We start from the raw sequence: 13,419 nt of genomic DNA, 5'->3' as shown, positions 1-13,419 counted from the left end.
ATGGATTGGAAGAATTAATATTGTCAAAATGGCTATTCTACCCAAAGCAGTCTATAGATTCAATGCAATCCCTATCAAGCTACCAACGGTATTTTTCACAGAACTAGACCAAAGAATTTCACAATTTGTATGGAAATACAAAAAACCTCGAATAGCCAAAGTAATCTTGAGAAAGAAGAATGGAACTGGAGGAATCAACCTGCCTGACTTCAGACTCTACTACAAAGCCACAGTCATCAAGACAGTATGGTACTGGCACAAAGACAGAAATATAGATCAATGGAACAGAATAGAAAGCCCAGAGATAAATCCACGAACCTATGGACACCTTATCTTTGACAAAGGAGGCAAGGATATACAATGGAAAAAAGACAACCTCTTTAACAAGTGGTGCTGGGAAAACTGGTCAACCACTTGTAAAAGAATGAAACTAGAACACTTTCTAACACCATACACAAAAATAAACTCAAAATGGATTAAAGATCTAAATGTAAGACCAGAAACTATAAAACTCCTAGAGGAGAACATAGGCAAAACACTCTCCGACATAAATCAAAGCAAGATCCTCTATGACCCACCTCCCAGAATATTGGAAATAAAAGCAAAACTAAACAAATGGGACCTAATGAAACTTAAAAGCTTTTGCACTACAAAGGAAACTCTAAGTAAGGTGAAAAGACAGCCCTCAGATTGGGAGAAAATAATAGCAAATGAAGAAACAGACAAAGGACTAATCTCAAAAATATACAAGCAACTCCTGCAGCTCAATTCCAGAAAAATAAATGACCCAATCAAAAAATGGGCCAAAGAACTAAACAGACATTTCTCCAAGGAAGACATACAGATGGCTAACAAACACATGAAAAGATGCTCAACATCACTCATTATTAGAGAAATGCAAATCAAAACCACAATGAGGTACCATTACACGCCAGTCAGGATGGCTGCTATCCAAAAGTCTACAAGCAATAAATGCTGGAGAGGGTGTGGAGAAAAGGGAACCCTCTTACACTGTTGGTGGGAATGCAAACTAGTACAGCCGCTATGGAAAACAGTGTGGAGATTTCTTAAAAAACTGGACATAGAACTGCCATATGACCCAGCAATCCCACTTCTGGGCATACACACTGAGGAAACCAGATCTGAAAGAGACACGTGCACCCCAATGTTCATCGCAGCACTGTTTATAATAGCCAGGACATGGAAGCAACCTAGATGCCCATCAGCAGATGAATGGAAAAGGAAGCTGTGGTAGATATACACCATGGAATATTACTCAGCCATTAAAAAGAATTCATTTGAACCAGTCCTAATGAGATGGATGAAGCTGGAGCCCCTTATACAGAGTGAAGTAAGCCAGAAAGATAAAGAACATTACAGCATACTGACACATGTATATGGAATTTAGAAAGGTGATAACGATAACCCTATATGCAGAACAGAAAAAGAGACACAGAAATACAGAACAGACTTTTGAACTTTGTGGGAGAATGTGAGGGTGGGATATTTCAAAAGAACAGCATGTATACTATCTATGGTGAAACAGATCACCAGCCCAGGTGGGATGCACGAGACAAGTGCTCCGGCCTGGTGCACTGGGAAGACCCAGAGGAATCGGGTGGAGAGGGAGGTGGGAGGGGGGATCGGGATTGGGAATACATGTAAATCCATGGCTGATTCATATCAATGTATGACAAAACCCACTGGAAAAAAAAAAATAATAATAATAAAAATTTAAAAAAAAAAAAAAAAAAAGATTCTAAGACCACGTCTAGGATTATGAGGAAGGAATGCTATAATTGATTAATGATGTCTGCTCTGAGCAGAATTGATAATAAGTGAAAGTCTGTATCAATATATTTTCTATACAATGTCCCATAAATTATAATTACTACGATTACTGGTTCTCTTATGACAAAGGCATTTTTATGTTCCTCAGATTTCTACCTCTTCAACACAAAATGGAATCAATTAACTGCTTTGGGTACAATAGCTGTGTATATCATTTTTATTGATTTGATGGTACACTTGTGTGTATTATCTGTAGAGAAGAGCTAAAGATAAAATCAGAATTTACTATTCCTCATTTTATTATATAAACCAACTACCTGGGAAACAGTCTGGTATAGTTACTCAAAGTAGAGTGAGGCTTAGACAGAGAAAGAAAATGAATGTTGCAATGTAGTCCCTGCTTATCATGAAAGGTTTGCATGGTGTCCTGTAACTTCTTTAAAATATTCACACAAGGGAGAATGTTTTGCACTTAGATGGTCCATGAATTTCTAGACTTTTTCCTGTTTTTCTCTGTGGCCAGATTTCTTCTCTGGGTAAATAGTCATGTTCCTGTCAGCCATAGGGGATTTTCTGAATCATAAACAGCTGATTTTGTATTCTTGCTCCATTCCTTCTATTTGAGAACTGAAATCTGATCAAACCCATATTTTTAAATTTATTTATTTATAGGCATATGGAAGAATAGTTTACGGTCTGAGTGTGATTATTTTTTCCCACAAATGTAGGAAAATTATGGGGATTTTTAAAACAGCCCCTTATCAGTTTCTTTTTTTTTTCTTTTATTACTGATGACTTCATTCTGCTTGAATTCAATGCTTCGGTTTCTTTGGGTAAACTAATAGATTATGTATGCTGTGTTTGCACCACGTTGATTGAACTCATCTGGTGAGTTTGAGCATGGCTCATGCATGCACGAAATGGGCAGAAGCCTGCACAGTGGATGCAAGCCCCGTAGGCAACTCAGAGTACTTAAGAGCAAGGGGTGCTCTTCAGAATTGAGTTCTGTTGTCGTTCCTGCCTTCTGTTGTTCAGGATAGTATCAGACCTTCCACTTTTTTTCTTATTGTTATCTTTATCAAGTTCTCAAGAAATACTTTTGTTCAAGAAAAGTATAGTAAGAAAACAAAGTCAGAACTATTTAAAGTGAATTTTAAAATACATATTGAAAAAAAATTAGCGTAAATGATCTGTAAGAAATTGTTTTTTCTTGATCAAAGGCATCAATTACTTGGTGTCCCCAGAGCAGGTAGGAAGCCAAGAACTCCATGCTAATTTTGTACAGAGGATGTCAAGACAAGTGGTCCTGCTTTCAGTTACCTTACAATCTATCAGTAGTTTGGGAAGAATGTTTTCCTTCCGAAAGGTGTTTACTCACCATTTTCTTTTTATAGTTCAAGTGTAATTTTTAAATGTTTTAACAAAATAATAGATGACTTCTTCCTACTGCTTTTAGAAATGTCTCATTTAAACTTCAAACTCAGTGTGATACTTAGGGATCATTTTGGCGTGTAGAGATCTTCTCTGTGGGGCTCCTCCCTACTTTTCTCCGTCCCATTTGTCTCTCTTCCCAGCTCCCTCCCCTACACCTTGTATACTAGAGCCGTGATTCTCACATACACATGAAATATGGGTATCATTATGGTTAATTGTTACAAATTGAGTTAAAATACCAACATTTGCAAATGATCTATTTTGTCATTTATTAGAATAAATTCAAAATATCCCTAAAGGACCCAAACTCTCTTTTATTATAATCTGCTTCCCAAATGAGAGGGGGAAGGGAGCGCATGTCAGCTACTATGTCTATGAGGCAAGACAAAAGAAGTTGAGGACCACTGCTTGCCAAACTGACTTCCTTGCATTCCCCCCAAAGCAACATGCTTTCTCATTTCTGTTCTTTGCATTGTTCTTCCCTCTGCCTTGAGTTTTCTCATCTCACTTGTTCAGTTGTTGAGCACCTATGCATCTTTCAAGATTCAGCTAAGATGTCACCTCCTCTTTGGGGCCTTCTGTGATCTCCTTCCATGGCTCTGTCCTCACCCTGTTAAAGTTTAAGCAATCCATTTTCCCTCAACCCCTGTGCAGACCTGTAGCATCAGTCACAGTAGATTGTAGTCTTCCATATCCCTTTCAGTTCCCTAACTCCCAGACTGTGTGTTTTTTGTGAAAAAGTTCTGTGAAAGTGTTTAAGATCTCCAGGTCTTAACATAAGTTCTGGCACAGTAGGGCACTGAGTTATGCCTCAGATCCATCAGAGAAGTTGATCAGCTGTAGATATCTTCCTAGCATCTTCCTCTTGCTTCCTCTCCCTGATTGTATCACATAATGTTGATTCTGTTGAAATGATGGTGACAGATCTAAGCTAAAAGGGAGCCACTGGCTGACCAGTGTGGGGCTGAATGGATAAGTTACTGGAAAAGCTGTAATTCCTGACAGGAAGAAGTAGCTAAGAAGAGAGGAAAACCTTGGACACGTAACCAACATGGCATATTCTACTATGACCAGCTTTCTATTTTTCTTTTTACTTCTTGGCAAGACTTCTACTTTCTTTTCTTTCTCTATGTCCTGCCTATACCCATATAATGATATGTACGCCAGCCCCACTCCAAAAATTCACGAACGTCATTGAACTGAACATGCCATGCCACTATGCATCACATTCAAGCTTCAGGTCAAACAACTGGTCTCAAATAGGCAACACTTATGTAAGAAAATGAGATACTACATAAAAAATTAACCAAACTCTGTACATACAATTTTAAGAAAAAGGTGATGGATCTTTTAATTGCTGTAGGTCAGGACCTTAAGTTCTCACTCAAAAGGCACTTATTAATCCCAAGTTAGATCTAAACATATGCACATAAAGAGTAGTTTTTATTTATTTTTGTTACCAGGAATTTCACAGTTTTACTAGCATATTTGTACGATATTACTGAATCTTCCAAATTTGAAAGTCAGATGCTTTAACAAAATAAAAAATATCAAGAAGCAAGTTTCTAGGATGTTGTTCACCATGTGACTGCTTGTCTGATTTTGTCCTGCAGTGGCCGGTCTGTGAGCGGAAGTGCTGACCGCATCCAGAAGTTGCGAAAAGAGTATTATCAGGCTCGGAGAGAAGGTTTTGCTTTATATGAGGATGACGAAGGAAGAGCAAGACCTGACTATGACCTTCACTGGGTAAGTCTATGCCTGAATTCATTGCACTCATCTTTACTGACATAGTTAAGAACAGAAGAACATGGCTAGGAATGTCCTATACATATCAATGTATATTTAGGTTACTTGGGTTTCATGGATATAAACATTACCTAAACCACAGCCCATTTTCTCCTACAGAAGTTGTTTCTATAAATCAAACCACACTAATGCACAGTAGTTCACTTTAATTGCTTTCATATTTACTCCCTCGTGGACTTGTATGCCTGCTTGTTTGGATGGAGCAGATGTTAGCTATTTTAAAACAGGCAAGGAATCTTGGTCATTATCTACTGAGCCTTAATCCTTACCCTCCATCTCTTGAGTCTCAGACATCTGGTCAAGCATTAACAGACCATGCGCCATAAGCAATCTCTTCTTTTGAAAACAATTATTAGAAATAAATTTCAGAAAGGTCTGAAAGATATCCATTCAAAGATATCAAGTGTTAGTATATTGCATCTGGACACTTTACATTTTGCTAATCTTACCAGTACGCTAAGATCATTTTATTCTGAGACAAGGGCAGTTTTTTATTAGAGGGTTCTCTATCAAATCATTCCACATTCATAAAGACAAAAGAATATCATGACCTCTAAAGAAACATTTTTCTGTTTTTTTTTTCAAAATAGCCTAATTCATTCTGTTGTCTTTTTCAAGAAGGCAAACTCTCTGTCATCCTCTTTGATGATTACTGCCTTTTCCTACAGTTTTTAGTGCTGTTTTGAGAACCACATAAGGAACCGTCTTATCCCTGGTGACCACACCATCTCTTTTGAAGGATTGATCTTTTAAAGGAAAGTTTCCTTCCTTGATTTTCACACTCACATTTATGTCCATGAGGTCAGGGTTGGGAGAGTAGAGTCCAACCACTGAGCTGATTCTCTCTAGTTTTAACTTGGATAGTGGTTTCTCATGCATGAAACCTAGTGCTTTTACACAGGGGTCCAAAAGTCAGTTTCAGCATCTATCACTGTTGTGCACAGCAACTGACAGTTCTTAGCCCAATAGATTCTACCTTGTATGGCAGAGTTTAAAGACACTTATCAGAAGTACACGGTATGGACTAGCGATCGCCAAGCAAATGGCTTCAGTCTTTTCCAGAGATAAGCATCCTGTGACTACAGATCAGAAGAAACAACTATTTATTGGTTTTATTACCAATGTTAGGATTAAGCAGAATAGCATTGACTGCGATAGGGCAACTAGTCCTTTAGACTCTCAGTAACAGAAGCAAAAGATTTTCATAGAATAACAATCTGTAACAATTCACTTCATTTCAGCCTTATTCAAGACTGACTTATTGACTTTGATGGAAGATTGTATACATAAGACTGTCCTGTCTCAATCAAACAGATGATAAAGGGAAGTTGTTTCCACCAGACCAAAGCAGAACTCCATGTCTAATGCATTGAGAAGTCTTTCTTCTCAAAACCAGTATGAATTCCTATGAGCAAAATAACATAAATAATTTCACAATAGATAAAGCAGTCCTGGTTGTTTGAACCTTATTTTATATGATCTCCTTACATCAAGTTGAAAGGATGAAAATTGTTAACAGTCATGAGACTTAAAGTTTCCTCTGATTTACCAAACCTGAGCTGGATGACTATGCACTCAGGTCCTCCCTATTTGATACTGTTTTGTGCCAGGCAAATGCATAACCAGATGAACAATCTAGTGAGTGAGAGAGTACCGCTCTAATTTGTGTTTCCCATGCTCAGGTGTGTTGAGCTTTGCCAGAAGTGACTGATTTTACATTTCCCAAGCAATTGGGGACTACGGCTTCCCAAAAGGATTCTTGGGAAATGCACTGTCATAAAAGCTGAGTGGCCCTTTGTGATTGGCTGTGATATTCCAAACCAGGGATTAGAATATCAGCATCCTTTCTTGTCCTTTCCACAAGCCAAGGACAAACACTATTATCCAACGTGGACCTGAGAAATCACACCATTATCTTGCTACTTTTTGAGAGATCCAGGAAAGCATGTTTAGAAATTTAGTCTTTCATTTCCGCCAGTCAGCCAGACCCAACAAGACAGCTTTTATGAGACTGTGGTTTCTAGATTGGCTGGTCTTCAGCATCACCAAGGGTGCCTGTTAAAAACTGAAAAACAGTCTATGAAGAGGAGGAATGGAGCCCAAAAGAGGGCTCCTAGGTGCTTCTCCATCAGGCTTTCTGACCCACAGTTCTTTCAAAACAGGACATTGATTCCAGTTTCTTCAATAAATACTAAAGTAGTTCAACTTCTCTAACAAAATCATTACATGGACAAGCATCATCAAAAAATACTTTCATGGACTCAGAATTCCTCTAGCTCCCAGTACCTCAGATTGAAAGGTCTGAGAGAAACTCCCAAGAGTCACACTATACTGGGGAACTTTGGATCTATTGAGAAAAAAATTAGAAGAATAAGTTACCTAATAACTACTTTTAAGATAGGCCAAAAAGAACGAAAGAATGCTTACAAAAGTTTTCAAAACCAAAATGATTAAAACAGTCATGGAAAGAGTATTAGGGTCTATGAATCACTGAAAAGACATTATTAGGTTCTATTCATATTTTTGGTGGTTTTATTTTTTTTTCACATCTCTGAAATTAGGATGCAGTTTGCAATCACTTTTCACCAGGTGTCATGATATAACTGTCCATTTCTGGACAAGAAATGTTCAGAATTGTGTGGGTTGTTTATTAGAAACTTGAAAGAAAATCCTTGAGAAATTTTGGAGCACACTTTTAAGAAAGGCTGCTCCTTGATATTTTTAAAATGTATTTGTATCAGTGGGACTACACTTCTTGCTTTGGTCCCTCCTCTGACTTTCTGAACTTCCCATCCATGTTGTGGGTAGTTTTCTACCAATGTTACACCTGTTCAGTGGCCCAGAGCCAAGGATTTCTCTTACTGCTCTCTTGGGTTCTCCCTTGCTCTCACATCTCTCTCTTTTCCTTTTCCTTTTTCTATGTCTCCTATTCAATTTTAACCAACATTTTCTCAGTCTTAGTGTAGGCCCGGTACTGGTAAACAAAAGTGTATTGTCTCTATGTTGGAGGAACTCACAGTCTAGCCAGGAATACAGACATCTAAGCCAAAACCAAGAAAAAGGACATTAATCTACGTGAGAAATGCTCTTGTGTAGAGTGATACTATCGTCTAAATGAGTGCAGAGAAAGCAGTTAGTTCTGTTGAAAGCAGGGTATGTGTGAGGGGTGCTGGGAAAGTGATAGAGAGCATTTGGAAGTTGCCTCAGTCCTGTATTTTGTTCCTTTCTCCTCAAACACACAGGTTTTTCTTTTTCCCAAAGGAGCTCCTGATTTATTCACTTCATTTGTGTTAAAATAAATGAATACACACAGATTGCAAGGTTTGTAAATATGGACATGAGACCTTAAAAAATCTTTTCAGCAAGTCTGTTTTGTATCTGTGTTCCCATCTAAACTCTGAAAAGCTGTAAAGAACAAGTAGAGGGAAATTCAATGGCTGTGAGTGAGATGCCTGGCGAGTTTTTATAGGCCCAATTAAGTGAACCAGATAGGCTCGCTGAGAAGTGTTCGCATCTGCCAAAAGAAAACATAATAACATAATACCTGATATCTGCTGGCATTTTATGTTCTGTACAACTTGTAAATACTGTCACAGTCATCTGGCCACAGGCTATGGTTTATTGTGGTTGGGCTTCTAAAAATTATTATTAGCAGATAAAGATTATCTGCTAATTTAACAGCAACGTGAATATCCTGTAAGTAACTTTAGAAATGGGATGGTTCTAGAGTTTTCTAAAAATTTTAGTACCATTATTACTATCTTCTTTCAAGAGTTACATGGCATATATTATATGCCTTTCCTCTTTCCTTTCCCCTTTCCTCTTTTTAATTCTTTGGCTAAATTGGAAGACTATTTACCTATAAAAGGGTGGGAGGGAAGTAGGCTGGTTTCCATGGTCAAAGACATAGCACTATGTGTTTTGACAAAGGGAATTAGTTCACATAAGTCATGGTTGGAACAGAGATGGTTGGGTGAAGAAATAAAAACATTCTGAAAGAGTTGTTTCTTCTAATATGAAGATGATTTAGAAACCAACTCAAAGGGACATACTTGGCAGCTGTCTTAACAGTGAGGGACCTATCTGGTGAATCCTGTAGTCAGAGGAAAGGGAGGTCAAGATGCTAAGACCGTGCTAGCTGTCTTAGGAGCAGGTTTAAGATGGAATGTGTAATAGCCACACAAGTACAAAACCCATCAGAAGGTCATGTTCTAAACATAAGGGATAAGAGAGATGAGCTCCCACTGTCTAGCGGTCCAATACCAGAATTGAGACTTGTTCATATGTGTCCTTCTCTTTCTCCTGGAGGGCATCTTTTAAAAACCAGGAACATTAAAAAACAATCATGGATTAGTCAGTGGCTGTTAAGTTGCAACAGAAACCTAATTCAAACTGGCCTAAGCAAAAACAGAAACTTTGTTGGCTTACATAACTTTAAGGTCCATAGAGGTATCTGACTTCAGGCAAAGCTGGTCCTACTCCTTCCCCCAGGCCATTAGGAGCTCATTATTAGGAGAATAACTTTTGTGCTTCATTCTTTCGGGACCATTGTCAAGGGACTCCCCTATATGGTGATAAGATAGCCATCAGCAGCCTCAACCCAGCAACTCTATAGAAAGAGGTTGTCTCATCCCCAGTATATCCAGAAAGTCCTAGAACTGATATTCAGTACAGTCCTCAATGACTTGTTGACTCAGCCTGGGTCACATGTCTACTCCTGAGCTCCCATGGCCAGAAAGAAGTAGTATTCTTACTGGTCAGAATTACATCACAAGGTCACTCCTGGAACCAGAAAGTAGAAACAGACCTACATAAATTCAATGAATGAGTATAAGTAAAGAAGTAGTCCCCAAAAGAAAATCAAGCTGCTGTCACAAGGGAAAAATGGACATCAGGCACAATTAGGAGTTGTCTACTATAATCCCTAGTTTTTATAACAATATAAACTTCATCTTCTTAGATTATCAAGAAAAAAGAGATAAAGACTTTTCCCTTCACATATTTTCAAGTTTATCATTAGAAAAGATGATTCTGTTATCATTTTTAAAGTCACTGCCATTGTTGGCTAGATAAATGGAAGATTTCTTTTTGTCTACTGGTTCAGTATCTTTGAGCTACCCCAAGAACGCAGCTGGCTTCACTGAGTTATTCATGAATAATAAACAGACCATTGGCTGTTTGTTCAGATAAGCAAGTGACATTTTGATTCACCCAAGACCTAGGAATTTGCCTTGCTGCTGCTGCTGTTAAGTCACTTCAATCGTGTCTGACTCTGTGCGACCCCATAGACGGCAGCCCACCGGGCTCCACTGTCCCTGGGATTCTACAGGCAAGAACACTGGAGTGGGTTGCCATTTCCTTTTCCAATGCATGAAAGTGAAAAGCGAAAGGAATTTGCCTTAGAGAGAGGCAATAGAATGCTTTGAAAGGATAAAAAGTAACTCATTTTCCCTGGGTAAGAATTGCTCTCTCTGTAGCCACATGGATTGTTGTTTTGTGACAAGTACATATGCTATTCTGAAAAGCTTCACAAGATGGAATGAGGTAACGAATTAGAACCATCAAATGTATGTATCCACAACGGTTGTAGTTTGGCTCCTACCAGAGTTAACCAACACCTTCTCAATTGATGAGACCCTCTTGTACTCCATAAAGACATCCTTTCCAACGTGTCCCTCCATCAACAGTTGAGTGTTTCCCCTGATTTTCTAAAACAGCTGAACTGAGGAGTTTAAGAAGTACCAAGGCAGATACTGTCTAGACATTAGGGGGAATTTTGGAAAGGCTTGAGTTTTGATGGAATGTGACACTGGTAAAACTTCAAATGCCACCTGAAAGATTGGGACTCACTCATCTCGATTTCAGGAAGTAGTGAAATTTCTAGGAAAGAAGACAACAAAATAAATTGAAGATTCTTTTTCTCTTTTGGTTGGTAGCATCAGTCCTTCTCTGTCTCAGTGTGGTTTTCACAGGACCATGATGTCATATTAGCCATATGGAAGAAGATTATGTGAGTGAATTTCTAGCTTTTAAACATGTACTACTTTGAAAGAAGGCAACATGTTTACAGGCAATCCCCAACATAAAAATAAACTATGTTTCAGAAAACCAGTAAGAAATTGGTGGCTTGAACCTGGGAATGACTTTCCCCATAGGAAAAAAAGTTACTGGTTGTAAGACCCTGGACTAGCCTATAAGAAGTACACTAAAATCCAATAACTTTGTACTAGTCACAGAGCAGGCTTCCCTGCTGGTTCAGTGGTAAAGAATCAGCCTGCCAATGCAGGAGACTGGGGTTCAATCCCTGGGTCAGGAAAATCCCCTAGAGGAGAAAATGGCAACCCGCTCCAGAATTCTTCCCTAGGAAACCCCATGGACAGAGGAGCCTCGTGGGCTACAGACCAGGGGCTACAAAAGAGCCAGACACGACTTAGTGACTAAACAGCAATGACAGATCATGAACCCAGAAGTGGGAGCAGGCAAACCATCTGAGCCAGTGGCCAAAGAAGGAAGTTTCCTTCTTCCTTCTTTTCTGGACACACTTTGGAGATGTTCTATAGCCCCTCCCTATCTATCAGTCTTCAAGGATGTCTCCCCAGGTTTCCTGACCCATAATCCCTCCTACCTCATTATCATACTACACCTAAGTCCATGCTGCCCTCCAGAGTGCTCAGGAGTCCGAGGTTACCTCTCTTCATGGTCCTCCATTAAAGTACCTATTCTCCTGTAGCTCATTTTCATCACTCTGAGCTGGGGGGAGTAGAGTTGGGGCAAATAATCGAATCCGTGAAGGTTCTTCCCACTGCCTGAAAGACTTCGCTTTCTAAAGCAGGTATTTGATTTAACTCTAATTAGGTAAAAATTAGGCAGCATAGGGGAAGTCTACAAGGGAACAGGAGAGAGGTCAACAGAATCCATCCTTAGAAACAGTCCCTTGGTTAAACTGAGGGGCAAGAGCGCCTTGGCTGTTGAGGCATTTTCTCCACATCTTTTTGCTGCTGCATCATGGCCTGAAGCTCCTCCAGCACCTCTCTTCTATGTACAGAGCCTACGTTACCGCGCATCTCCCAGTCAAACTGCTTTCCTGTGGGTAATGACCTGATCCGAGGGGCGGCACTGATTTCTCCAGCAGCCTGGCCCTCAGCTGCCTCAAAAGAAGTCTTTTGTTTCTGAGTCTTCCCCCAGTGGCCCAAGGCCAGTTGCCACAACTTACACAGACCATGACTCCTCAGCCAGCACTGTCTGAAGTCTCCCCTGAAGATGCTACTCCAAATGGTGTCTTCTCATCCAGTCTTCCTAAACCCACAGATGGAGGTCCTGAATGTTAGATCCAATGCATAGCAGGAATGGGAAGCATTTTAGAGCATGGACCCTGCGTTCATATTCAGGCTACACCACTTGCTAACTCGCTCAATTTGGCCCATTTATTTAACCTCTCAGTCTTCTTTAAAATTCGGATAATATTAGTATCTCATATAAGTATTGTGACCGTGAATGAACTATTATTACATGTAAAGCACTTGGAATGGCATCTGGCATGCAGTAAAGTGTTCAGGAAAGGTGAGGAATTTTTCAGTGGTGCATGTACTGAGGTGTTCAGAACTAATATGTCCTATTAGCCAGACAGCTGTTCGAAGTCGTTGTTGGAGTTGAACCTCTTTGGTTATTCCAGTTCTGGGACATTGTACAGACATAGAGCATTTGGAAGCTCTTCCAGTCATGCTCACGCTGGTTACCTCTGAGGTGCCCACAGCCCTTTCAGGTGGTAACTGTCAGGACCGGTTATAAGGCACTTTTGGCAAAGTCCATGGGTCAGGAGGTCAATATCTATTTCCCTGTCTACCCCACACAAACTTTTCCTTCCAAAGTGTGTTCCTTTCATCCCTGACCCCAGGGGCACACCTAATCTCTTTAATGAGCTTGCGCTAAAATCAAAGACCAAAAACGAAAAGAATGTTAGAAGCTTCTGTTTTCAACTCTGCAAAAATCCTGAAGCAAAGAAACACTTTGACACGTGAAAGAAAAAAAAAAACAACAACTTAACAGTTACCAAAGGGGAAAGCCAGGAAGGGATAAATTTGAAATTTGAGGTTAAAAGATATACACTATTATATATAAAATAGATAAACAAAAAGGACCTATTGTATAGCAGAGGGAACTGTATTCAGTATCTTGTAATAACCTATAATGGAGGAGAATCTGAAAGAGAATACATGTATGTATATGTAGAACTGAATTGCTTTGCTGAAACATTATAAAGCAGCTATAACTTCAATGAAAAAATAAAAAATTTAAAAAGAGAAAAAGAAATACTTGGATCTAGTTAAGGATTTAAAATGGGGAGAGAAGAATACAAAGAGAATATATGTAAATTATTTACTCAATAAA

The 13,419-nt window shown here is 39.2% G+C and overlaps 1 protein-coding gene across 2 annotated transcripts in view; it reads left to right on the top strand.

Annotated features, from left to right (window-relative positions):
• PARD3B (par-3 family cell polarity regulator beta) overlaps window positions 1-13,419 on the top strand; it is a 1,129,489-nt gene that overhangs the window by 1,003,071 nt on the left and 112,999 nt on the right. For both annotated transcript variants that reach the window (XM_061148945.1, XM_061148946.1), the window contains exon 21: window positions 4,839-4,971. In XM_061148945.1, coding sequence (XP_061004928.1) covers window positions 4,839-4,971 — 133 coding nt within the window. The remainder of the gene's footprint in view (window positions 1-4,838; window positions 4,972-13,419) is intronic.

This window comes from Dama dama, chromosome 8, assembly GCF_033118175.1.
Source record: "Dama dama isolate Ldn47 chromosome 8, ASM3311817v1, whole genome shotgun sequence".
In the NCBI taxonomy this organism is placed as follows: domain Eukaryota; kingdom Metazoa; phylum Chordata; class Mammalia; order Artiodactyla; family Cervidae; genus Dama; species Dama dama.
The sequence above is the reverse complement of the archived record's forward strand: the minus strand, read 5'-3'. Positions and strand labels throughout refer to the sequence as shown.